General features: G+C 34.3%; 1 protein-coding gene and 1 long non-coding RNA gene across 41 annotated transcripts in view; one reads left to right on the top strand and one right to left on the bottom strand.

The window, feature by feature from the left end:
• The window catches only part of ablim2 (actin binding LIM protein family, member 2), a 142,930-nt gene that overhangs the window by 30,740 nt on the left and 86,326 nt on the right, over positions 1-25,864 (top strand). For 24 of the 39 annotated variants that reach the window (XR_015504093.1, XR_015504091.1, XR_015504094.1 and 21 more), the window contains exon 1: positions 15,615-15,781. The exons of the other annotated variants lie outside the window; for them this stretch is intronic. Coding sequence is in view for 7 of the 24 variants with exons in the window: in XM_087276279.1 (XP_087132405.1) it covers positions 15,766-15,781 (16 nt within the window). In the remaining 17 variants the exon portion in view is untranslated. Of the gene's footprint in view, positions 1-15,614; positions 15,782-25,864 lie in introns of those variants that run through there. 39 annotated transcript variants of the gene reach the window in all.
• Positions 7,580-15,451, bottom strand: LOC147841389 (uncharacterized). 2 transcript variants are annotated; one of them, XR_015504127.2, is made up of 12 exons: positions 15,030-15,451; positions 14,609-14,751; positions 13,101-13,130; positions 12,940-13,009; positions 12,597-12,626; positions 12,431-12,500; positions 12,318-12,345; positions 11,958-12,024; positions 11,559-11,603; positions 9,915-10,050; positions 9,705-9,836; positions 7,580-7,966 (listed from the first exon to the last, which is right to left on the bottom strand). It is a non-coding gene; the product is annotated as an uncharacterized LOC147841389 (long non-coding RNA). The 2 variants fall into 2 exon arrangements; XR_015504128.2 differs by having other exon boundaries at positions 9,915-10,047; positions 15,030-15,118.

Raw genomic sequence — 25,864 nt, forward strand, 5'->3', positions numbered from 1 at the left:
GTAGGATTTAAATTAAGTACAAAAATGAATAATTTACCTCAGATTTGGAATAAAATCTGAGCTACTTGTTTTTTGGATGGCTGCAATTTCTTTCCCATAATTTATAGCTCAAACATTAGTTTTACAAATTTGTCATTTACTATTTTGTCACCTTTTGAACTCAAAGCTCTTAAAAAAATCTCTGATAGCAACAAACAAACATAAATCTCCGATATCAAATTACATGGACAACAATATTAAAATTCCCCGATCTTCAATGTCTGGGATAGACTTAAAAATTCCATGACATTCCGGAAATTCCATGATCCGTAAGAACATTTTAGTTAATGAACACATTTACCGAATTGCTTGATTACAGTTGTTTTCCATGAATATCCACAGTCTTCTCAGCCTTGTCTGCATGTGCTGCTGAGATTTGACACCTGAGTGTCACTTCTGTGCTTCAGAGGAGTCTCAGGTTTCGTGGAGAGAGTGAAGCACCTCAGTAAATTATTCATAACTTAAATCTTAAGGGTGTCTTCGTTGGAGTGAGTAGAGCTGGTTCCTCATCCGTTTTTCTCTGTTATCTCTCTCCTTCTGTGGCCTCTATTACTCCCTCCATTAGCTCAGGCAAAGAGGTTTTAAAATGAAGTTTGAAGTGACTTTCAAATGGAGATCAAAGTGCAGAGAGGGAATCTGAACTCTGTTTTTTTATTATTATTATTTGTGTAGGTGTGAATGTGCGTTGTGTGTTTGGACACTAATGAGATTCAAAGCAGACCGTGCTTGGTCAGCTTTCTGTATAGGGTTTTCTATAGAGAGTGAGAGAATGTAAGGCTCCCCAAGAACAAATTGAAATGAATAGCTTATTTGTCATACCATCAATAGACGCATACAAATGACCATAATGTGAGTCAGGACTTTCGGCTGCATACATCTCACAGTTCTTAAAGGTATAGTTCTGCCAAAAATGAACATTCGTTTTCAACATGCTCATGGTTTACTCACACTCAAGTAGTTCTAAACTTTTATCAATTTCTTTCTTCTGTTGAACACAAAACAAGATATTCTAAAGAATATTTGAAAAAAAAACAGCCATTGACATTTATAGTAGGAACAAGAAATACTGTTAGTTACTTTTTCCCCTCAACATTCTTCAGTATAGCTTGCTTTGTCTTTAACAGAAGAAATAAAACTAAGCAGGCTTGGAAGAAGTGTAGGATGAGTAAATGATGGCAGAAATGTCACTAAATGGATTGACAATTTTTTTCTTGTCACCTCATATTTCAGTTTCTCATCAAATCATGACCAATCAAATGCTCTCTGTCACTGACATGCTCCGTCCCCCTTAAGAGGCTTTTCATTTGATTTTATTTCATGTGCTTGAGCTCAACCACTCTCACTGGCAGCTGTGATTAAAAAGCAAACGCTATTGGCCGGTATTTTAAAGGGGAGGAGCTACTCTATATCCCACACTTTGTTTGTGTTTCAGTTGAGATTACGCCAAAATTCTGAATAAAATGCACATTTCAAAGCACTTTGGGGGACATTTATTGTAAAAAGGAAACTTTAAGTATTCTATCAGAGTAATAATGTTTTTTTATGCTGAAGTTCTGGAAGCACTATGTCACTATGCCATGTCATAGCATGCTATGCCCTAACCCAGTGGTCACTAAACTTGTTCCTGGAGGGCCGGTGTCCTGCAGATTTTAGCTCCAACGCTAATCAAACACACCTGAACAAGCTAATCAAGGCCTTACTAGGTATACTTGAAACATCCAGGCAGGTGTGTTGAGGCAAGTTGGAGCTAAACCTAAGAGTTTACCTAAGCTCTAAGAGTTATCTACTTATTTGAGGAGCAACTTGAAAAACTTTTCTAAAACTATTATATTCTAAAACTATTCAATTTATTATGAAATATATATAGAAAAGTTCACTTATAGTTAAAGTAAATATAATTTTTTCATCTGTTGCGTCTCTTCACTTTTATTCATGAATTTTCATGTGGTTCGTCATGGGATAGCACAGCGTGCTTCAGATGCGCATATCAGAATCGTGCCGGAAGTAGTAAGCATCTGGGTACTTCTCACATACTGTTTTTTTTAATTCCATGAATTCAGACATACTCTGCTTGCATACTGTTTTTAGTATACTATATAGTATTGAAGTATGCAATTCAGACGCACCTGTGTACCGCTATCATGGCAAATACAAAATAATTTAGTTATTACAAATTCTTTATTAAAACTATTATGTAAAAATATATTCTCTCCATTAAACAGCATTGGGAATGATTAAAAAAAAAAAGAATTACAATTTCACAGGAGGGCTAATAATTTTGCCTTTAAGTATTATTAAGTATTATTTTATAATACTAACAAGCAAAATTCTGAAACATGTCAGTACATAAACTACAGAAAACTTTACAAATTAATCATCTTGATGGAGGAAGAGAACGAGCAGTTAGATTAGTGAGGCACATGTTCTCTGTCTGTGCAAATCATACAAAGGGAATTATGTAATGTTTTCTTTAAAGACTGAATTTGGCTCACTCTCTCCAACGCTGTTTTTTTTCTCTTCTTTTCCCCATCCTTCACTTTAGAACAATGCCTCTTTGATTATTTTTTTCCACGGAATGCAAGCACAGATTTTTAGGAGCATCTAAACACCCATTTTTAATGGTGTTAAAGAAACTGAAGCCAAACGCTTACGGCAGCAAATAAGACACAGTAAAAAAAAATTACCCTGTAATTAATTACTTGTTTGGCTTTTCTTTAAGCATGGATCTTCAGCTTTGTTAATAAAAAAGTCCATGAAGAGGAGAATGACATCTTACACTTTACAGGGCTAGTGGTGATTGTACTGATGTGGGAAAACTATACCAACATGTATTTCTCGTTACTCCTTTCATTATTTCTACTTTACTTGTGACCTCCTGAAAAGTAGTAATTCTTTTCAAGACTCGTTACATTAGTTTTGTAATAATCTGGGCACTGTCTTGGTATATACTTTCACAGTTGCTGTTATGACTCCCTAAAGATCATTTGCTGCACATTCAATAATCATATTCCAGTACATGTCAGTGTTCTGCTTCTACACAATCATCCCAGAGAAAGCTGTTTTTACGCTTCAAACACAAAGCTAATCAACATTTAATGTACACTACCTAACAAAAGTCTGGTCGTCAATCACAGTTGTGTAAGAGCTACAAATAACAACTTGACTTCTAGTTGATCAAAAAGTGGCAGAAGGTATATTTTTCAGATGAATCATCTGTTAAACTGCACCCCAATCATCACAAATTCTACAGAAGACCTATTGGAACCTACGTGGACCCAAGATTCTCACAAAAATCAGTCAAGTTTGGTGAAGGAAAATTATGGTTTGGGGTTACATTCACTACTAGGTTGTGCAAGAGATGGCAAAATCAACAGCCTGATGTATAAAGACATTTGTGCTGCTCATTATATTACAAACCACAAGAGAGGGCAAATTTCTCATCAGGATAGCGCTCCTCCTCATACGTCAGCCTTCACATCAAAGTTCCTGAAAGCAAAGAAGGTCAAGGTGCTCTGGGATTGGCCAGCCCAGTCACCATTCATTATTGAGCATGTCTGGGGAAAGATGTGAAGGGGGAGGCATTAAAGATGAATCCAAAAAATCTTGATGAATTCTGGAAGTCCCGCAAGAACACTTTCTTTGCCATTCCAGATGATTTTATGAAGTTATTTGAGTCTTGCAGAGATGTATGGAAGCAGTCCTCCGAGCTCATAGGAGTCACACTCAATATTATTTACTTTCTTCACTGCACCATGACTTTATATTCTATACTGTACATTATTTCTGTTAAGTGACAAGACTTTTGTTTAAGCAAAGTCAGACCTTACTGTGAAGACATAATTTTATAATTTCGGAAAAAAATCCAGAATATTAAGACGCAAGTTTATGACATCTAGAAAAAAATCCAGAAAAAATCCAGAATGTCAAGACGTAAGTTTATAACGTCTAGAAAAAATCCAAAATGTGAAGACGTAAGTTTATAACTTTTGAAAAAAATCTAGAATGTCAAGACGCAAGTTTATGACATGTAGAAAAAAATCCAGAAAAAATCCTAATTAAATAATTAAAAATCAAGGCATTATCATATTTTATTTTATTGAAATAAGCGTAATCTAAGAGACCTTTTCCTTTCATACAAGCCGTTTCTGATATACTGTAAATGATCAACTAGAAATCAAGTTATTATTTGTTGTTTCTAAAGATTAGATTGTCATGTGTACATGGAAAATGCTACTGTAAGCAGGTGTAGCTATTAGCTTGTCTAAAATTGTTGTTTCTAACTCATTATATGACCAAAATCTACATTAAGTAACACAGTGATGTTTTATTGGCTGATAAGTCTAGAAACTGTACACTAAATCCAGAGTAATAATCAAGGAATTTTGCTGTCATGCCATGGCTAAAGTAGGCACAATATTATACAATGAAGGGAAATCTGCTATAGCTTCCTTTAATGTAACCAACGTGACCAGTTGCTTGCACTGGGAGCGTGCCTTGTAACCATGCAGACATCTGAGAAAAATGCTCCTCCACCGCTCCGTCATAAACGCAACAGATACACTGTGATTTAATTTATTCAACCAACAAAACAAACAACTCTTTGAAATTTGGAGAGTTAGTTATTAATTGTCCTGATAAATGATCCATATATATAATGCAGAGTCTAAAAAGTAGAGTAAATTTAAATACTTGATTCAATTCCCTTTATACTAAATAGCCTATATTTTTAGTAGACTAAATAGTTTATTTCATTTACACCTTTTTTCCTCTTGTATTTATCCAGTTTATTTTTGTTGACTGTGAAACTGCTTATTTCAGGGGAGGTTTGGGGGTCATTTTGGGGTTTTTATTATCTTAAACACCAGGTTCTCCATCACTAATGTTTGCTTAGGGCAATTTTTACAGTAATATGCTACAAGTAATTTGTTACCACCCAACACTTCTGCTTTCATTGCAAAGCCCCCTGACAGGTGCAGGCTGCCCGTTCAAAAGCCTGATGATAATTAAGGACTTATGGAGGACGTGTGTGTGAGAGAGAGAGATAGCAGGATGACATTGACTCAGAGTCTGTGATCAAACCTCAAAGAGTGAAGTGTGAGAGAGAGAGTGTGTGTGTGTGTGTGTGTGTGTGTGTGTGTGTGTGTGTGTGTGTGTGTGTGTGTGTGTGTGTGTGTGTGTGTGTGTGTGAGAGAGAGAGAGAGAGAGAGGCTGAGAGCTGGGGGTTTTCTGAACTGGAAAAGATTTGAGCCCCTCCAACCTCATAAATGCATTAATTTAACTGACTAGGTGTGCGAAAGGTTCTGCGGTTTGTAAATGCTTGCCATGACTCTGTTCATATTTCAGAACTTTTATTAGAGCAACATTCAAGTGTGGTCTTGCTGTTGGAGGACTCGTGATAAAGATCTCAGAGTTTGTTCCAATCCATCAAAACACAAATCCTTTTGCAAGGAAAAGATTAAAAATGATAATGAAACCACAATGTCGATATAAGTCACAAGGTTGTAAGGATTTGGTAATAGCGCTAACAAAGTACAGGGTTCTTACTGTGCCATTATGCCTATAAGCTATATATATATGAAGAGTTTAGATGCAAAAACTTGTAAATGCTGTCTAAGTTTTTCCACTAAAATGAGCGTTTTTATCAGGCTCCTGTGTGTTTGTTCAGTAATATTACTTTGATAGCAAAGAACAAGTCCTTTATATCTCAACATAACCAAAGGAAGTTGAGTAAAATGTTCAGTTTCGATGGAAATTTCAGATGGCACTTGAGGTTTTTGCATCTGAACTCCTCATATATATGTCCATATATATATATATATAAGGATGCAAGTATAAACACTGTGACAGTGCACCTAGCTTTTTAATGTGGATTTTGAACATGGAACGCAAATAATATTTTCTAACAATATCAGTGTGTGTATTTGTCCTGCATGTAGCTTTAAGTAATAACAAATTTTTCACAACCCTGTTTGAGTTTCTTTTTTTAGGTTCAACATAAAATAAATGTTTTTGAGATATCTTGTTGCCCGGTGGCCACTGACTTTTTGTAACATTCTTCAAATTATCTTCTTTAGTTTTTAAAAGAACAATAAAATTCGTAAAGGTTTTTAACCCCTTTGGGGTGAGTTATTATATATTTAATTGTAAATGTTGTCATTTTCATTTGAAAATCTTTGCTTAAAATGTGTTTACATGCTAATAATAAATATTGATAATACTAAAGTAATATATTAGCTATATATACACATATTTACTATACACACACACACACACACTTATATATACAATAAAAGTCAGAATTATTGTTTGTCAATTTTTTTCTCCCCTGTTTCTGTTTAACGGAGAGAAGATTTTTTAAACACATTTCTAAACATAATAGTTTTAATAACTCATTTCTAATAACTGATTTATTTTATCTTTGCCATGATGACAATAAATAATATTTGACTAGATATTTTTCAAGACACTTCTAAACAACCTAAAGTGGCATTTAAAGGCTTAACTAGGTTAATTAGGTTAACTAGGCAGGTTAGGCAAGTTATTGTATAAACATGGTTTGTTCTGTAGACAAGCAAAAAATATATAGCTTAAAGGAGCTAATATTTTTGACCCTAAAATGATTTAAAAAAATTAAAAACTGCTTTTATTCTTGCAGAAACAAAACAAAAAAATACTTTCCCCAGAAGAAAAAAACATTATCAGCCATACTGTAAAATGTCCTTGCTCTGTTAAACATCATTTGGGAAATATAAAAATGTGTGTGTATATATAGCAAATATATTATTATTATTATTATTATTATTATTATTATTATTATTGTGCTTATTATTTTAATATTATCAATTTTTATTATTAGCATATACACACATTTTATGCAAACTTTTTCAAATTAAAATGAAAAAATGTTCAATCAAATATACAATTTACTTATCCACAAATCAGTCATTACTGCTATAATATCAGCAGTAGTATTCTAACTAGCAAAAATCTAGCATAAACTTTACTTTGATATTTAAATACCACAAAAGACTTATGCATATATATATATATATATATATATATATATATATATATATATATATATATATATATATATATATATATATATATATATATATATTAGTAATTAAATGTAATTTGCAACTCCAGATTCCACACTCTAAAAAAAAATTCCGTAAAAAAACGGTAAAATGTACTGGCAGCTCATTACACAAATATTTTACCGTAAATTAAAAACGGAAAACTTCTGTTAATTGACAAGTGTGTCCACATTAAAAAAAACTAAAAAATATCCGTTTTTTGACAGTTAAACTACTGTAAAATAACCAACCATTTTATAGTAATTTAAGGGTTTTCTATATAAAAAAACGGTTATTTTCTGTGTTTTAAAGGGTATACCAACAGTAAAAAAGCGGAAATATTCTGTGTTTTAATAGTATACCTACTGTAAAAAATAATTATTTTACTAATTTTATGCTCTTCAAGCAGCATAGAAATGGCAATTGGTAAGGACAAACATATACATATGGGAAATACACTATTAATGGTTTACAATAGTAAAACAAAACATTTATTCGATACTGTATGTGTAGAGAAGCAGTAAATAGTTTGTTATCTATGAACTTACAATGATTAGTACAAAAACAACTTTGCAATTAAAACAGATTTTTTAATGAATACAAATCATTTGAATTCCAAATATCTAGTTATACACACAATAATACATATTGACATGTGAATCACACAGTGAGAAGTCTTGGCAAATAATCTCATAGCAAATTAGTTTTAAATGTTAGCTTTAAGATAATTGAGGACAAGTGGGCAAATTACAAGTACTTTACATTAGGAAACCAGGTTAACTGCAAAATGGCAGGAAACAGACGATACAACTGGGTCTTCTTCCTCTCCAATACTGATACTTCAATGGCTGTAAAACAAACAAACAAAAAAAAAACATTACTAATGACATTTCACTTACAACTGGGGTGATTCCTAGCATGTCAATAGTTCTGTTAATCATTGACTCTACATTAATAGATGTTAGCAGTCGGTTATAAATACAGCTACAAATGCTGTAATCTTGACTTAAGCACATTTATAATGTGCTTAATAATTGTGTTAACAAACTTTAATGATTGATTTTACATGACTATTTATATATATATATATATATAAAAAATTATTATATTATATTATATTAATTATTATATTATATTATATTGCATTATTTACAAAACTTCTTCCAGTTTGGTGGCCTAATCTAAAGTGAGGATTATTTATGATTTATAAATCCTTATAAACGACAGTTAAAGGCTCAGTATCAAATGAACAATAAATCATTACAGTCTTATCTAAAAAATGTAATTACTGTAAATATGAAACCTTGCTGAATAGCAGGAGTGACAAAATATAACATAAAACTGGATAAAACAACAATAAAATAATTTAATGATATATTACGATGCAACATTTCAGTGTTATTTAGCTATGTTTAAACTGTACAGTAATTTTATTTTAGAAAAGATTTATTTTTCATTTAATACAATAAAATGAATTTCATTTTTAGAATATAACTGAACCTTTAATTGTGATTTATAAGGGGATTTACAAAGCATAAACAATCCTCACTTTAGGCTACAAAACTGGATGAAGTTAACAAAAGCACTTATTAAAATAAGTATTGAATATACTTTATATACTTATTTTTTATACTTTATATACAAGTATAACTATTACTATTCATTCATGTATTTTCCTTCAGCTTAGTGTGTACTCGCACTATGTAAAGTTGCCTTGAACCAAGCCGAAGCACGCTTGTCCTCCCTACCGTCTCCCCCGACGTCCCGCATTCAAATTGCATTCAAGCCTGAGCACTCTTACATCATCGATGATGCCCCGTTTAGTTTAAGAAGTGCTCTCTCTCAGCACAGTGGAGAATTCTTACAATCTTTTGTTTTAGTCGTTTGGGATGCAGTAACACGCAGTCAAATATTTAGCCGAACAGATCAGCCACTTTTGATGTTCCCCGTGTTGCTGTGTGTTTGAGTACGCCCTTGGAAACACCAATACACACTTATTTACGAACACACTCATACACTACAGCCAATTTAGTTAATCAATTTCCCTATAGCGCATGTCTTTGGACTGTGGGGGAAACCTGAGCACCCGGAGGAAACACACAGCAACACGGGGAAAACATGCAAACTCTATACAGAAATGCCAACTGGGACTCGAACCAGCAACCTTCTTGCTGTGAGGCAACAGTGCTAGCCACTGAGCCACTGTGCTGCCCAACTATTACTATATGCCTGAATAAAAGGATATTTAAATGTTAGTTTGAATAGTTTATTAACCATTTACTTACACATTCTGAATGATTAGAAAAAAAATACACCAACTATTCTTAAATCACTGGTTTGTAAATAATGCGATACTAAATTTAGTAATGAAAAATTAATCATTAACAAAATATGAAAACAAAATAATTAAGCACATAATAGATGTGCTTTTAAGTCAAGATTACAGCATTTGCAGCTGTAGTTATAAACTGTATACTAAGGTCTATTAAATGTAGAGTCAATGCTTAACAGAACTTTTTGCTAATGCTTAATAAATTAATCAATAGTGTTTAGTTATTATAAAGTGTTATCGGTGTGCTTAATTACCTTTAAATCTTCCAAGGATTCTGAAAGTCTTTCTGATCTGACAGGAATCGAAGGAGTTTAGATGGTATGTTTCTGCTTGGTGCCCTTTTTTCTGCTTTGGACCTACGTTCTGGATAGTTACTCAGCATGCTCCTGTTGTAAATACAACAAACATGCATCACCTTACTTGTCTTGTAAAAATGAAATAAACTTAAAAATGTAAAAACATACCTTTATATAAACTACAGAGTCAGGGCTGCTTCCTTAGGCTACATAATGTTTATAGCACATAAGAGACTAAACATGTAGCTGACCACAATTAGGGGACAGCTCAATGATCTTGTTATTGTGACTGTGGACTCTTCTTCTGAAAAAAAGAAAAGAAAAGTGAGTTGTGTGTTGGGTCTGGTACATGCCCACATGGAAAGAATATGGAAAGAAACATATGGTTTAATATAGGTTTTTGATATATGTGACGCATATAAAATTGGCTGTTTTCCTATATTATATGTACATATTTGGGTACATATAATATAGGAGCCACAGCCATGTCACCCTGCAGCCCAAGACCGGTTACTCACTGAAGCTAAGCAGGGCTGAGCCTGGTTAGTACCTGGATGGGAGACCGCAAGGGAACACTAGGTTGCTGTTGGAAGTGGTGTTAGTGAGGCCAGCAGGGGGCGCTCAACCTGTGGTCTGTGTGAGTCCTAATGCCCCAGTAAAAGTGAAGGGGACACTACACTGTCAGTGGGCGCCGTCTTTCGGATGAGACGTTAAACCGAGGTCCTGACTCTCTGTGGTCATTAAAAATCCCATGGCACTTCTCGTGAAAGAGCAGGGGTGTAACCCCGGTGTCCTGGCCAAAGTCCCTCTATCGGCCCTTATGATCATGGCCTCCCAATCATCCCCTTCCACCGAATTGGCTCTATCACTGTCTCTCCACTCCACTAATAGCTGGTGTGTGGTGAGCGCCCTGGCGCCGTTGTCCTGTGGCAGCCGTCGCATCATCCAAGTGGATGCTGCACACTGGTGGTGGTGTGGAGAGACCCCCCCTCATGATTGTAAAGCGCTTTGGGTGTATGGTCATACACAATAAATGCGCTATATAAATACACATTACATTACATTACATTACATATATGCACACCTATATGTTAAATTATTAATATTATTATTAATATTATAAATAATATAATTATTATGTAAAATTATTCAAATACATGTCTGCTACATAATTTAAAAGAAATTTTTTAAAAATTATTTACTTAATCAAATAAATATAGTGCAGAAACAAAAATAAGTTATACTTTTTCTTCTTTTCCACTATCTTTATGCAAGAAAGAATTGACCTTGCAAATGTTTCAGGAAAAAGTGTAGATATCATAGCTTTCCATCTCCTCTTACTTATTTGCCATAGTTAAATTCCATAACATGCCAATTACATGTGATACCAAATTCAAGTGGCACATTCATAAGTTTTTAGCATTTTTAAAATAAGTTATTTTCCAGATAGCAGACCTAAGTTAAATTAACATTGAAATGTTAAAACATCAATCAAACTATCATTGAAACAATGTTAAAAGTCATCACTGATTTTTAGGCAGTTTTCCACCCTGAAATAATGTTAATTCTATGATGATAAATAGACAAAACTGTCCCAAAATCAGCATTTATTCAACCATTTTTTCAACCAATCAATCATTTTTTACAATGAACCCAACATTAAATAAAATGTTAAATCAACCACACTATCATACAATTAATGTTAAAATTTAAAGTTGATTTTTAGCCAGTTTTGCATCCTGAAAATTTTTTTATTACAATCACGATAAATAGATTAAACGGTCACAAAATCAGCATGAAGGTCTGGCTCACCATCAAGATGCCCACATTGAAAATGTCTTTTTCATCATCAGGTGGCTAAGAGAGAAAAGAAAAGAGATTCAGCAGTGGACCAGTTATTTTCTTATCATTTTAAACAGACATTACCAAAATAAAAAACTTGTAACATTTTAAATGTTGTAAAAATAAATAATAATAATAAATAACTGCTTTATTCATTTAACAGATTACAGTAGCAGCTTAAAAAACCCAGATAAAACACCCACATCAACCCAGTACTTTTAGTTTGAATACATGTTAACAAAATTCAAAATTACTGAAGCAAAATGTGTTCCTGTAAACACTTAGTAAAAATATAGGTTCAAGTAATTGGTTTTGCCAAATAATAAAAATAAAAGCATCAATATCAAACAAAAACGCTGAACATTTTACCTCTTAAACTTGTAAGTTTGTCATCCCCTGTATGAAGTACAGATGGTCCAGCACAACTGCCTGAGTTCTGAAAGAGCAAACACATATTTTTTTGTATTATTTATAAAAATGCAGTACTGACCAGTCAGCATCAATTTTTACACCAACACACCTACAACAAAAATAAAACTCATTCAGTTTGAAACATGCAACATGTAGTCTACTTTTATACTTTACAAACTTTGTGAATAATAAAAAATTGAAAACATTTAAAACCCCAGGTGTATTTTATTTCATTTGTCTATATCAACTGAAATTTAGTTTGGATTGAACGTAAGATTTAAGATTTTTATTTAGATTGCTGTGAAAATGTACCTGTACCTTGTACTTATAACCAAAATGACAGAACCTGGAAGTCAACAAAGCAAAATATCAGTTAACCTTATATATACAAAACACTCAAAATCAAACAGAAAAAACGCTGAACATTTTACCTCTTAAACTTTAAAGTTTACCGTCATCTCCTGTTTAAGGTACAGAAGGTCCAGCACAACTGCCTGAGTTCTGAAAGAGCAAACACATTCTTGGTAAAATTACAATAGATGCAATGCTAAATATAAATCATTGTTTATTTTTTTGGTTAATAAATGCAGTACTGACCAGTCAGCATCAATTTTTACACCAACACACCTACAACAAAAATAACACTCATTCAGTTTGAAACATGCAGCCTGTAGTCAACTTTTAAATTTTACAAACTTTGTAAATAATAAAAAAATGAAAACATTTAAAATCCCAGGTGTGTTTTAATTTGTCCATATTAATTCAAATTCAGTTTGGATTGAATTTAAGATTTTAATTTAGATTGCTGTGAAAATGTACATGTACCTTGTACTTATAACCAAAATGACAACATAAACATAAAGCAAATCTTATATCATATATCAGTGAACCTTATATCTACAAAACACTCAAAATCAAACAAAAACCCTGAACATTTTACCTCTTAAACTTGAAAGTTTACTGTCATCTCCTGTATAAAGTACAGAAGGTCCAGCACAACTGCCTGAGTTCTGAAAGAGCAAACACATTCTTGGTAAAATGACAATAGATGCAACGCTAAATATAAATCATTATTTTTATGGTTAAAAATGCAGTACTGACCAGTCAGCATCAATTTTTACACCAACACACCTACAACAAAAATAACACTCATTCAGTTTGAGACAGTATACATTTAGACTTCACAAACGTTGTGAATAATAAAAAAATGAAAACATTTTAAATCCCAAGTGTATTTTATTTCATTTGTCCATATCAATTCAAATTCAGTTTGGATTGAATCTAAGAATTTACCGGTACCATGTACTTATAACCAAAATGAAAGAACCTGGAAGTCAACAAAACATCAGTGAACCTTATATGTGCAAAACACTCAGACTCTAAATCTACATAAAAAGATTTCATTTGTGATAACACCATGTGTTATGCATTGTGTTCACTCTATTATCAAGGCTTTATTAAAATAAAACTCCTGATCTCCTAATAGTAATGAAAGTATTATTTGCTATAATGATTCGAACTGACAGTTAGTTTGAAGAATTTTAGGACTGTGGAAGAACAACTCATATTTATATCTTCATATTAGCAGCCGTTGAGGTTCTTAAAAGTGAACTTGGCTGAATCTGCAAGTTGACAAGAGGTTCATAAGTATAATATCCATGACAGTTCAACTCGACTACAACAAACATTTAATTGTGTGCTTTAAGGTACACGTTGTATTTGAGGCCTAAACGCATGACAGTTTAAACACTATATATCAGTTTAAATGTCACACACTTACTGTATCACTCGGTTATCTCTGTTACACACAAACACACGTCGCGAAATGCGGAAGTTTTTTTTTCGTTCCTTTTGGTGAGCGTTATTGAATTCCATAACACTCTCATCAGTTCTTGCCTCTTATTTGCGTCTAATACCCCAGTTTGTCACGCGGGATGAATGAAATGTTCATGAGTTAAAGTGAAACTGCCGAACTGCAGTTAAAGTCAGGCATCCTGCTGATTTGATTCAGAAGGGCACTTGTTTGTCAGACGGCTCACCGGTCAGGTATACATCCGCGCTAAACTACCAAAGTATGAAAGTCACCCAGCTCCCAACCCAACGTTGACAATAGATTAACGGCGATATATTTTTTTATCGCGCGATAAAAGTCTCGCGTTAACGCAGCACGTTAATGCTGATAACGGCCCATCACTAATAATAACTTTATGAGTGTGTATTTCCCCTCATACCGAGTTACACAATGCCTCAATTTCACGCGGGTCTAACTTATAACGTTACTTAAAAACCAGCAAAGCTGTTCCACTGAAACTCGGTCACACAGCCTTGATACGTCGGTCAAACAAAAGCTAACATTTGATAATGTCAGTAAAAATATGAAATTATTTATTAATATGCAAACAAACACAGACGGTCAGGTGTTACGGGCGTTTGAAACACGTTAACGTTAAGGTTCATTAAAGGTAACGTTAACCAGTCATCGAAATACACCTTCATCACTATAACTTATATCAACCAAACTACACAGTGTCACAAACTTTGAATGCTATCCCTTGTTCAATGCACTGTACAAAGAAAACATTTTTATTTCTATAAAATAATTAACATACCTTTTACACTCTCACTGACAAGCTGACGTTTAACGTTACCGTTAATCCAGTCAGACTCACGCAGGTGCAGAGGGAGTGAGAGGGTGATTGGGACGTCACATCACTTCCCGCGCACGGCAGTTTAGAAAAATACGGACAAACAACTGTAAATGAACAGATATCATATTTACTGATGAGGATAACGCATAAAAAGGTAAAAATTCATTAGATATGCTTGTTTAAATTACATTTAACCACTCATAGCTCAGTTTGATCTTAATGATATAAAGTCTGATCTTGTTAACAATATTAAACGTAATTTACTGCTGTACTTTCCATCGCCGCTTCAGACAAGACAAAAATCATTTTAAATAACGATACAAATGTAATAAAGCAGTATTTTAACTAAAATATTGTTATATGTTTTATTAATCGTACTTACCAGGGAAAAAACAGAGGAAGAAATATCTCCCGGTGTCCATCAAACGTTGCCTGAGCTGCGATCCCCTTCCCATAATGCAATTCGAAAATGTATATAAACGGAAAAACAACCGTAATACGTGTATACGGAAAAAATCCGTTAAAATATACAGTCATTTAACTGTTATTTTACAGATTTTTTTTACAGTGCAGATATGGTAATAAAATAATAAATATTGATAATATTGAAATAATAATTGCTATGAATTATATACAATGTGTGTATATTTATGTATACATGTATAGGTGCGTGTTTGTATGTGTATTATTGCCTTTTGTGGTATTTAAATATAAAAAGTAACGTTACTACATCTTTAATTCTAAGCAGTATCTCCTGTGCTCGTATCAGGTTGTTGCATTAATTCTGTTGCTGCTGTGCACCTCACACAAAACACGGTGAACGCCCTCGGATATTTTGGAAGGGGTGTCATGTTTTTGATCGAGAAGCTTCTATTTATAATGGATTGCAGCAATGGCTCGAGTGTGAGGCGGGAATCATATGACCTGCGCTCATTCCTGTAGTATCGCCGTGTCGCGCGCGCTGGGAAGCGCATTTCTCTCCGCCCGGCTCTCGCGTTCGAAGAGCTCAGCTTTAACATGCACCAGACTGCAGTTCACCACTAAAAAACTGACGGATATTCATTCAAACAGCGCGTTTATTCTTCTGTTTACAAGAATATACGTGGTTTCGTGAGACGATGCCGGAAGAGAAAGGTGATGTCGCCTTTTGATTTTTTGAATATAGTGTGTTCTTGTTTATTTCACATGACTGTTAATAGCGCTTTGTCATTGATGTTACATGATGGTTTCAATGTCAACCAATAGCGCATTCAACGTTACGACGTTTATTTCCACCATTATGACAGAATTTGAGCTTTGTATTATGATATTTTGGAATATTTGGTCGTGCAACAGTTTATATTTCATCTTTGGACACATTTAGCAAATGTTTACTCGCATTTTGTTAGATTGTGACTCTGCTAAACAGAATGAGTATTGTCTTTTAAAACAACAACAACAACAACATGATTTTGGCAGAAGGACACAGTGTTGCACTCCAGGAGCTCAGATGCAATCTGGTCTCCTTGGACAGCTAGATGTTTTTGCTTGTGTGTGTGTGTGTGTGTGTGTGTGTGTGTGCGTGTGCACGTGGTATTCCCTGATATATATGCATTTATGGAGACTAAATGTACCCACAAGTATATTCTTGGTGTATAGTATTGACCTTGTATGGACATTTCTGTTCTCTGTGAGGAAATAGCTGTATATAAAACATACAGAATGAAGTATTTTGAAATTGTAAAAATACAGAAAGATTTTGAGGGAAAGGTAGTGCTGGAGAAAGTAGATCAAATATAATGTTTGTTCTGTATTAAAGTCATTATTTCTATAGGACGTCCCCTTAAGGACAGCAATATGATAGCTATTTAAGTGTGTGTATGTGAAGGAGAAAGTGAGAACATAAAGGGGAGGGGTGGATGAAATACTGGCATGTGACATATAGGGATTTTTTTTGAGTTATAATTAAAGAGCACTTGATTATTATTAGAGGTGTCCATGATTATTTAGCTGTCTTCCTTAAAAGCCAGGTTTTTATTTTGATTGTCATGAATAGACCCTGCAGTGTCATCTGAATAAGAAATCAGTTAAATGCTTTTGAAGCAATCAGTGTGCATTAAAGCAGGGTTTGAAACGTTTCCCCCTTCTGTTGTAACAAATACCTTGAAACAGCTTCTCAAATAAGAAAAATATTAGATTTGTATTTTTACTTACTATTTTTTATTATTGCGTTTTTAAAGACTATTATCATTAAAAAATGAGCAATTAAACATTTCAATTAAATAGATGTTGAGTGGTGGATGAAATATTTACAGAAACCTGATGGCCAAAAGCTGATTGATTGCCAGTGAATGTAATTACATGGGGTGGCATGGTGGCTCAGTGGTTAGCACTCTCACCTCACAGCATGAAGGTCAATGGTTCGAGTCCTGTCTGGGTCAGTTAGTATTTTTCTGTGTGGAGTTTGCATATTCTCCCCGTGTTGGCGTTGGTTTCCTCTGTGCTCCGGTTTACCCTACAGTCCAATGACATGCGCTATGCGAATTACATGCGCATGCAAAAATGAATGAATGAATGTAATCATATGTTTCAATTAAGAAAAACTATTTAAAAACAATGGCAAGGTTGACTCTGTAAGTGAATTTTAGTAAGGAAACAGAAATATTCATTGATTTAAGCCATTTTTTGCATGCTTTTTATATTGTTTTGCATTCAAATCAAATTTAAAATTTTAAATGACAAAGTTTGAATCCTATTTGTCTATAAGTCCTATAATGTTTAAGAATGAAATCAGTAACCACAGAGCAGGTGGTCTTTTGTGGCTGCTTAAAATGTATTTGAACATATGAACATCTCAGTAATAAAACAAATCAAAGAAAAGGTGCTTAGACTACATCTGGAAGTTGCCAAAATTGGACAAGCTCAGTCGTCCATTTGTAATCCGATCAATAAAACCAGGTCTCAAGGTGTAAGCAGGCCCTGATATGGCCAGTTATTGTCAGGTTTACAGTCAGGTCAGTGTATCAGTCAACTTAAATTTGTGGCAGAATTGCTGTGGGCATCTACATCACAGAGAGAGAGAGTTTTGGCACCCAACACTTTGAGATCACAAAGCAACTGACTGCAGGAAAGGCCTTGCTGTCACACTTTCACAAGGGCAAACGCATCCAAGTCACTCATGATATAACTGTTGGACGGGTCTCAACAGCTGCAGAAATACCCGGTGCTGACCGTGGTGATGGTAAACAAACTCTTCTTTAATGCGACAAACAAGAATGTGATAGGAAAGATGGACAAATTAAATATAACATACACTCAAAAAATGACCTTTGCTGTGTTAAAACTGATTATTTAAAATGAGGTGAAACAACACAAGTCTTGAGTTTTTTTGCAACATCTTAACTGTTTTATGTTTAATATACTTACATTTGTAAAGATTAATAAGTAAATTTAAATCCTTCATGTTTTTCCACCACAAATCAAGTGTGTGGAACCCAGTATTTTTTACTATGTAGTATCTTACTGATCAGGGGTGCATTTTCTAAAACTGTAGTTGCTCTGTCGCAGTTAGTTATGATGTAAAGTGTCCGTAATGACACTCTAAAATAGGGCTGCACCATATTGGAAAAATCTGACACATGCGATGTTTTGTTTTTCTGCAATACAGTATATTGCGATATGAGTATAATTTTATGAGATGGTTTAAATAGCTAGATTTAATTAAATTAGACATATTTGCATGATCAGTTTTTTATGGAGTGATTCTGCATAAATCATAATAAATTACAAGCATATAAAAACAACAGAGCAAAGATAAAAGTCAAATAGATAGTGCTTTATGGTTTCTGGAGAGTCTAAGAGTATTCAGGTACAGAAATTAAACAATCACAGACAAAATAAAATGGTCATCATTGTATAAATTTTTTATTTAAAATAATGATATATTTATCTTTAATCAATAATGTAATCCTCTGATGTGACTAATGCGGATACAGACAATGTGACATCGATGCTCAGACAATAGTGGGTGAAATTAAGAAAAAACACAAGAAATGGATATGTGAAACAAAAATTATTAAACAATGATATAACACAATGAATAATGTGAATTCAATAGGATTTAAATAGGAAGTTTGGCCAGAGGAGAAATGGTCGTGCCCAGCTGAGCATGGTTTCTCTCTAGGTTTTTTTTCCTTCACTTTTGTCATTTGATGAAGTTTGTTCCTCACCACTGTCGCCACTGGCTTGCTTGGTTTGGGAGTTGTGGAGCTGTGCATTTGTGGATTTGCTCTTCAAAGTAAAACAATCTAACTAAACCCCAACACACTATATTTAGCCAAAACCATAATCTTCAGGTATGCAACGATTTGCTAAACTACTCAAACTATTCAAATCAAAACTATGAGGAGGGCAACTCCTCCGTAAACTAACTAACACAATAGACTATTCTAATCAGAATTAGAATTACGAGTTCTAGTAAAGTACATTATGTGAGCAGTTAGCAAATCAAAGACGGTCATCTGGTAATCCAATTCTCATAAAGATCTTTCAACTTCCTTATAATCAGGTAAAGTATTAGCTACAAAGCTTAGCTTAACAATAAAGCCCTTAAACGAGAGACAGAGAGAGAGAAAAAACTAAACCATTAAGATTACAAACACTGAACAACAGACTGGTTGACGCAAGTGAAGAGTGTTAATATCAGTTATACATTTTAGTATGATTTGCTCGCATCCTCCAATGACAGATGGATTAAGGGTGGGATTTGGGGGTTTGCCTTCTTTTAAAAATCTTGCATTTTGGTATGAAAGAAATTGTATGAATTTGTACAAATTTTTGGACAATACGTAAAAAACCTTACATTTCCTCATGAGATCGGTCTGGTGCATCAGAGGAGCTTTTGTTTGTCCTTGGGTGCAAACATGAGATATCAATGAACAAAAGTGGACAAATGCAATCTGTGCATTGAGTCTTGGATTCTTATCTTGCTTTTTCTCTACCACAAAGAGTAATAGATTAAGTGCTTTAGATCCATTACTGTGGTTACTGGTGTTGGCCTCCCATGCAGGCAGAAAGCTGCTGAAATGGAGTTACTCTTGTTGCTCAAAATGGGTATGCAATTTGCTTTAAAATCTTTTAATCATCCTGCCATGTCCGAGGATCATCCTCTCACACAGCTGCAAGCCCTGCGGATGAATTAATGCTTTAAGTTTCTTGTAGATTTAAGCATCTCTTGGAATGTTTGTGTGGCTTTGACACTATTTGAACATTTTGTAGTGTTACACTACACTTTTGATGCATCTTTACATTTTGTAGGGTTCCTCTTCATCAAATTGTAACACTTTAAAATAAGGTTGCATTAGCCAATGTTAGTTAAGGCATTTAATAACATGAACAAACAATACATAATACATTTATTACATTTTGTTCATGTTAGTTATCGTTAGTTAATGAAAACAAAAGTTCAGTGTTAGTACATTTTAACTCATTAAAATGCTAACAAACCTGAATTTAGATTTTAATAAGGCGTTAGTAAATGTTGAACTGTGATTAATTGATAAATGCTGTATGGTTTATTATTAGTATATACATAGTTCATTATTATTTATTATTAGTTCATATTAATAAATACATTAGCTAACAGTACTTAATGAAACCTATTGTAAAGTGTGACTGATATGTTTTTTTTTTTTTTGCCTAATTAAATTAAAAATGTTGGAAGTTTATAATATTGGAGTTTATACACCTGCACATTGATGTTTTACAGTATATGTACCTTCATTTTACATTTAGAATCCATTTGAAATCATAAGACAAACATATTTTTCACACAGTACATTACAATGTTTTTTTTTTTAATTTAGTTTTTTAAATAAATAATTCAGCTATAATTCATTGTTCAACAGCCAAGAACAAAGAACACACTTCACACTACATACATATGATACATGTTACATATTCAGCCACCTGTCACACCAAGAATATTCAACTAAGAAAAACAACGTATAGCAAACATATATGGAAATTAAGGTTGTGGTACGTTTGAATGTACAGACTAATTTATCCCAATTTTAGATGTTGCCAGAGATTATCCCATTTTCTATGTACTTCTCCCTCATTGTTCAATCTCCTCAGCATGCACTCATGATGCAATTTCAATCATCCCATTAATCCACTCTTTCATTTCTGGCATTCTGGGACACTTCCAATTACGTAGTATCATCCTAGCAGCTGTAATGCATCCAATATTGAAAAGAATAAAGGATTTTTTACCTATATTAGGTATCACTAATTTGTCACCTAGAAGGCATAGCCGTGGCTCTACATGTAACTCACAGCCTATAGCCACTCCTTCATTATTCTTAAAATTTTACACCAGAATGGGTAAACTAGACAACATTCTCAGATCATGTGTAAATATGTACCCTCTTCTTTATTGCATTTCCAACACTGATTATTTCCAGCTAGTCCCATCCTATAGAGTCTGGATGGTGTGTAGTAGTATCTACTGTATGTATTATTTTGTACTGCATGAACTTTCCTCTTAACTTCTCTTATATTTTTACCTAGATCTGAATAAATTCAAGACAATCAAAACTATTATTTTGTGAAGCATTTTTTTAACTTTAAAATATCTCATTTATCAGCTATTATATTTATTTACATTTAACTCACAAATCAGTTTTAAAAGAAGTCCAAATTGTCAGACAAGATCTTGTTAATCAGAATTTTCTTGTCCGAACTCACAGTTTTGTTATAAACTCTTAAATTACAAGATAACACAAAGCCAGTATACTGAGACAGAAAACCCCCTGGAAGATATAAACTCAGAGGTATGACTTGTTTGGTGTAAACTCAGAATTGCGAGGGGAAAAAAAACTTTTTTCTCTTTGATTTGTGGGCAAAATTAGTTTCAATTACCCTTTTTTAAATAATAAAACCCTCTGATCTTCAATACCTTGCACAACCTTTTGAGTGACAGTCATGAGAAGGTATCTGTGACCATTAGGTCATAAAAAGGTCAAATGCCAGAAGTGATTTAACATGTAATCATGAACCTATACACTTCAGTGCTAAATGCAAGCAAGTGCAGAATATGAAAATGTGAACCTCCTCTCCTGACTTCAAACAGCTTTGACATACAGTGTGATATGCAAGGAATGGGGCTATTATATAACTCATAACACATAGACTTTTACTGCAATATTGAGTTATGCTGCAGTGCGAGAGTAAAAGGAGCATTCGATTCATCCTAATGTTCAAACGCTTTTGATTATACAATCTTACCTCAAATCCCACAATTGCATTTGACAAACAAGACAAATCAGAAGTGAATGTTGGCTAGGTGAGTGGCAGAGGGATCGTGCGGTGGAAATATGAGCTATGCGAACACATAGACATGTCAGCCATGCGCATGGAGCTCCAGCAGAATGTAGCAGGGCATGATGGAATCCTCATGGGCTCAGTAGATGCTCTATTTATGGAGAACCTGCTTAAAGATGGATGACCCTAACAACAAAGTCGGTGAAAAGTATGGTGCGTGTGTGTGTTTAGGGACATGTGGAACAAACTCCTCCCTTACGCTGTCCTTTAGTTCATTGTGCTTACAGTGGTTTTGATGATATATAATGTGGATGTAAATAGAGGTGGGGGAAAATATTGATACATCATAGTATAGCAATTTGATCCACAGCAATGTTATAATGATACATGCATGCCCTTATCGAAAAATTGCCAGTAATTAATAAAATGTATTTCTTTACAGTCCACCACAGTAGATGGTTTTGTTGAGTTATTGTTTTTTTTTTTTGTGGTGAGCTTGGTCACCTTCAGCTTGCAGTAAGTTAGTAAAATAAAGATGGCTGCATTGTGCAACAGAGGCTCATTCTGAAAATGTAGCCCTATATACATTTCTAGAGATCGCAAATTATTTAGCCAGAGCTACGTATGGCATGGCTACATTTAGGGCCCTATCATACACCCGGCGCAGTGTGGCACAAGGCGTGACGCAATAGTCTTTTGGTAGTTTCATCTTGGCGCAAGAGTCGTTTTGAGGCGTTGCGCTACGCTGTTTAAATAGCAAATGCATTAGCTCTCATTTGTGCGCCCATAGGCGTTCTGGTCTTAGAAGGAAGGCGTTCTGAGGTGGACCACTGGCGCGTTGCTATTTTGAGAAACTTTATTAGATTTTTCATTAGACCAAAACTAACCCGGTCTAAACCCGGCCTCGCTTACGCACTGCTTAATATGCACAAGAGAGCAATAGGCAAATATCTTTACATATGAAAAAATTTAAATATTAAGGATATATATAGGATATAATAAGAATAGATATAGAATATAAATATAAAGGATTAAAATATTACAAAACATATTATTTTCTAGCCTACATAAATAGGAAAAATCACTGCTTTTATGTCTTCTTCATCTCAGGAGGCTTTTTCAGTTCATTTATAACAATTTGCTTTTGTATAATGTTATTATTATTAGCAGTATTATTTATTATATCCATATTTATATTTGTTTTATTAAAAACAAGCTTAGATTTGCCCACCTGTCAGGTTTTAGACCATATGGGGCACAGCATGTGTTTTAGGATATAACTCAGGTTTTTGAGCACATTTTGTTATTATTATTCATTTATTAGTTTCCTGGAAATTAGAACTGAATTTAGAAATAGTTTTGAAACGAATATTTGCGCTTAACAAACAAAATTATTTATTTATAGACTAACTATTTATAAACCTGTGAACAATGGTTCCAGAAAGCAGGTGATACAAAAACAAAACCAAAAAAACAAAACAAACAAGTAATTAACAGGGTGAGAATGTGGTCGAATCTGAAAACGTGGTAAAAATCAGGCTGCTGCAAGGTCCTTTCTTTTTCTGGATTGCTTTCCAAAACACTTTTAGTTGGGTTTAGGGAAGTGGGTGAGCGCTGGTCGATATGTGCTTTTTAAAACACTATTGGTTGGGTTTAGAAAAGGGAGTGGGGGGCGGGGTATTGGTCGGTTGGTAAGTCAGTTAGTCGACAGCAGCCTCTGGTGGATTTATGTGAGAAGAGCAGGCGTGAATGGCACTCATGAAAGAAATTTGAGGCAGTGGCCTCTGGCAGATACACAAAAAGAAAAATGGTTAAAAAAAAAACGTTGCTTCTGGGATTCTGGATTTATTTGGCACTTTATAAATGTATATGGGGTACATAATCAGAATGAGTCTGGGTTCAGCAACAAGTATGAAAAAAGGTAATTGATATCAAACAATTAATATGAGTATCATGTAACATGACATATGCAACTTGGGATGTGTAAGTTTTAAGGCCCTGGTATACTTGAAGAACAAACTGAAATGATGCCATTTTGAACAAAAGTGATTGAAAGGAAGATTGTTTTGAGTTTGTTTTGGCATTTCAAAACAGCTCACCAAAAATATATTTTAGGGGAGTTTCTTTTAACTCCTAACACTGTTTATTTTGACTCCTTGGAGGTACCAGTGGTCCGTTGCATTTACACAATCAATTTTTTTAAAGACTCGAAGGGGGTCACACACTGGACAAGAAGCCCACCTTGTCTTTTCTATAAGAGTGTGGACACCAGCAGCTTGACACATTTACAACCCTGCCTACTGCAGCACAGGGTAGTCTTGCCTGCATCAGTTGGTGTTTCTGTGGGGAGTTTGCATGTTCTCCCTGCGTTCGTGTAGGTTTCCTCCGGGTGCTCCGGTTACCCCCACAGTCCAAAAACATTTGGTACAGGTGAATTGGGTAGGCTAAATTGCCCGTAGTGTATGAGTGTGTACTATGTACTAAAAACTGACATACTATGTCAAACAATAAATACAATGTACTTACTGTGCTCATAATGTATTGCAGAACACTTCTGGTGCTCTTGAGGTGGAATACAGGTAGGGTTAGTGACAGGTTTGGTGTTGTGGGTAGGGTAGGATAAGGTGTAAGGGATGGTCTACAATGTAAATACAGAAATTGATTACAGATGTAATTACACATAAGTACTATATTTAAGTACTTATACTTAAATACTAGATGTGAAAATGCAGATTTATGTATGAGGTATGCAATATAGTGAAAGATCAAAATATTACAAAATGTGAATTATCGTTTGCAATAAATCAGCAGAAAGAATCAAGTGAAGGATGAGTAAATGATGACAGAACTCTCAGTTTAAGAAGAACTATCTTCTTTAAATAATAAGACAGCAAAAAAAAAAAAAACTCCATTCTGTATTGTTTACCTGGTTGTTCTGGGTAATTTCAGGTTGATAAAACCACCAGTGGAGCAAAGTGCCGGTGATATATTTATTTATGAATTGTTTAATGCAACAGTAAAACAGAGTGGTTCAATGTCAGAAATTTTTGTGATGCATTTTTTTCCCTCTTAAATAATATGAAACATATGTTGGTTGTATCGATTGTAACCCATATCACATTACTCAGCATGCCCTTGTATGAACTGAATGGGTTCATCAGTGATAGGGATCTTACTACTGAACCACAACTTTATGCATTTATTCCTTTAACCACAGATCTTTGGCTTGGGTTGAAAGGATTTAGAGACTTTTGATTGTATTTGTAGTGTACTTTATGAGAACTAGATCCACCTTGAGTTTTCCAGTTCTTATCAGAAGAGATGCAGTTAAAGGCCTGTAAGATTCATTCGCTGTTATTTCACTCTTATTATGATGTGGTTTGCTGGTTTATGGAAGTCTTGTGTTTGGCTGCTGGCGTCACATTAAATTGTATGAGGGGTTTTCATGCTTGACAGATGAAAGCTATACTGATAAGAAAAAACATTAAAGGTGAAGCAAAGATCCTAAACATCATCAATGCACCAAGACAACCAAGATATGTTGTCTGATATCCTGTCTTAAATACTCCACATTTTGGGAGTTAAATAGCACATGTATGTTTAATGAGGTAACCGTTGAGGCTGTGTTTAACTGGCTGTATCTTACCATAAGAGTTCTCTTGGTAAAGGAGAATTTATTCGACTTTGGATTATTTTTCGAATTATTTAAACTGCAGCGTTTAGAGTTGCATTAATTATGTTATGTGCTGGCGACATGGTGGCGCAGTAGGGAGCATGACCGCCTTAGAGCTAGAAGGTCGCTGGTTCGAGCCTCGGCCAGTTGACATTTCTGTGTGGAGTTTGCATGTTCTCTCTGTGTTGGCGTGGGTTTCCTCTGGGTGCTCTGGTTTCCCCCACAAGTCCAAAGACATGTGC

Source organism: Danio rerio, chromosome 12 (genome assembly GCF_052040795.2).
Source record: "Danio rerio strain M-AB ecotype USA chromosome 12, GRCz13ab, whole genome shotgun sequence".
In the NCBI taxonomy this organism is placed as follows: Eukaryota; Metazoa; Chordata; class Actinopteri; order Cypriniformes; family Danionidae; genus Danio; species Danio rerio.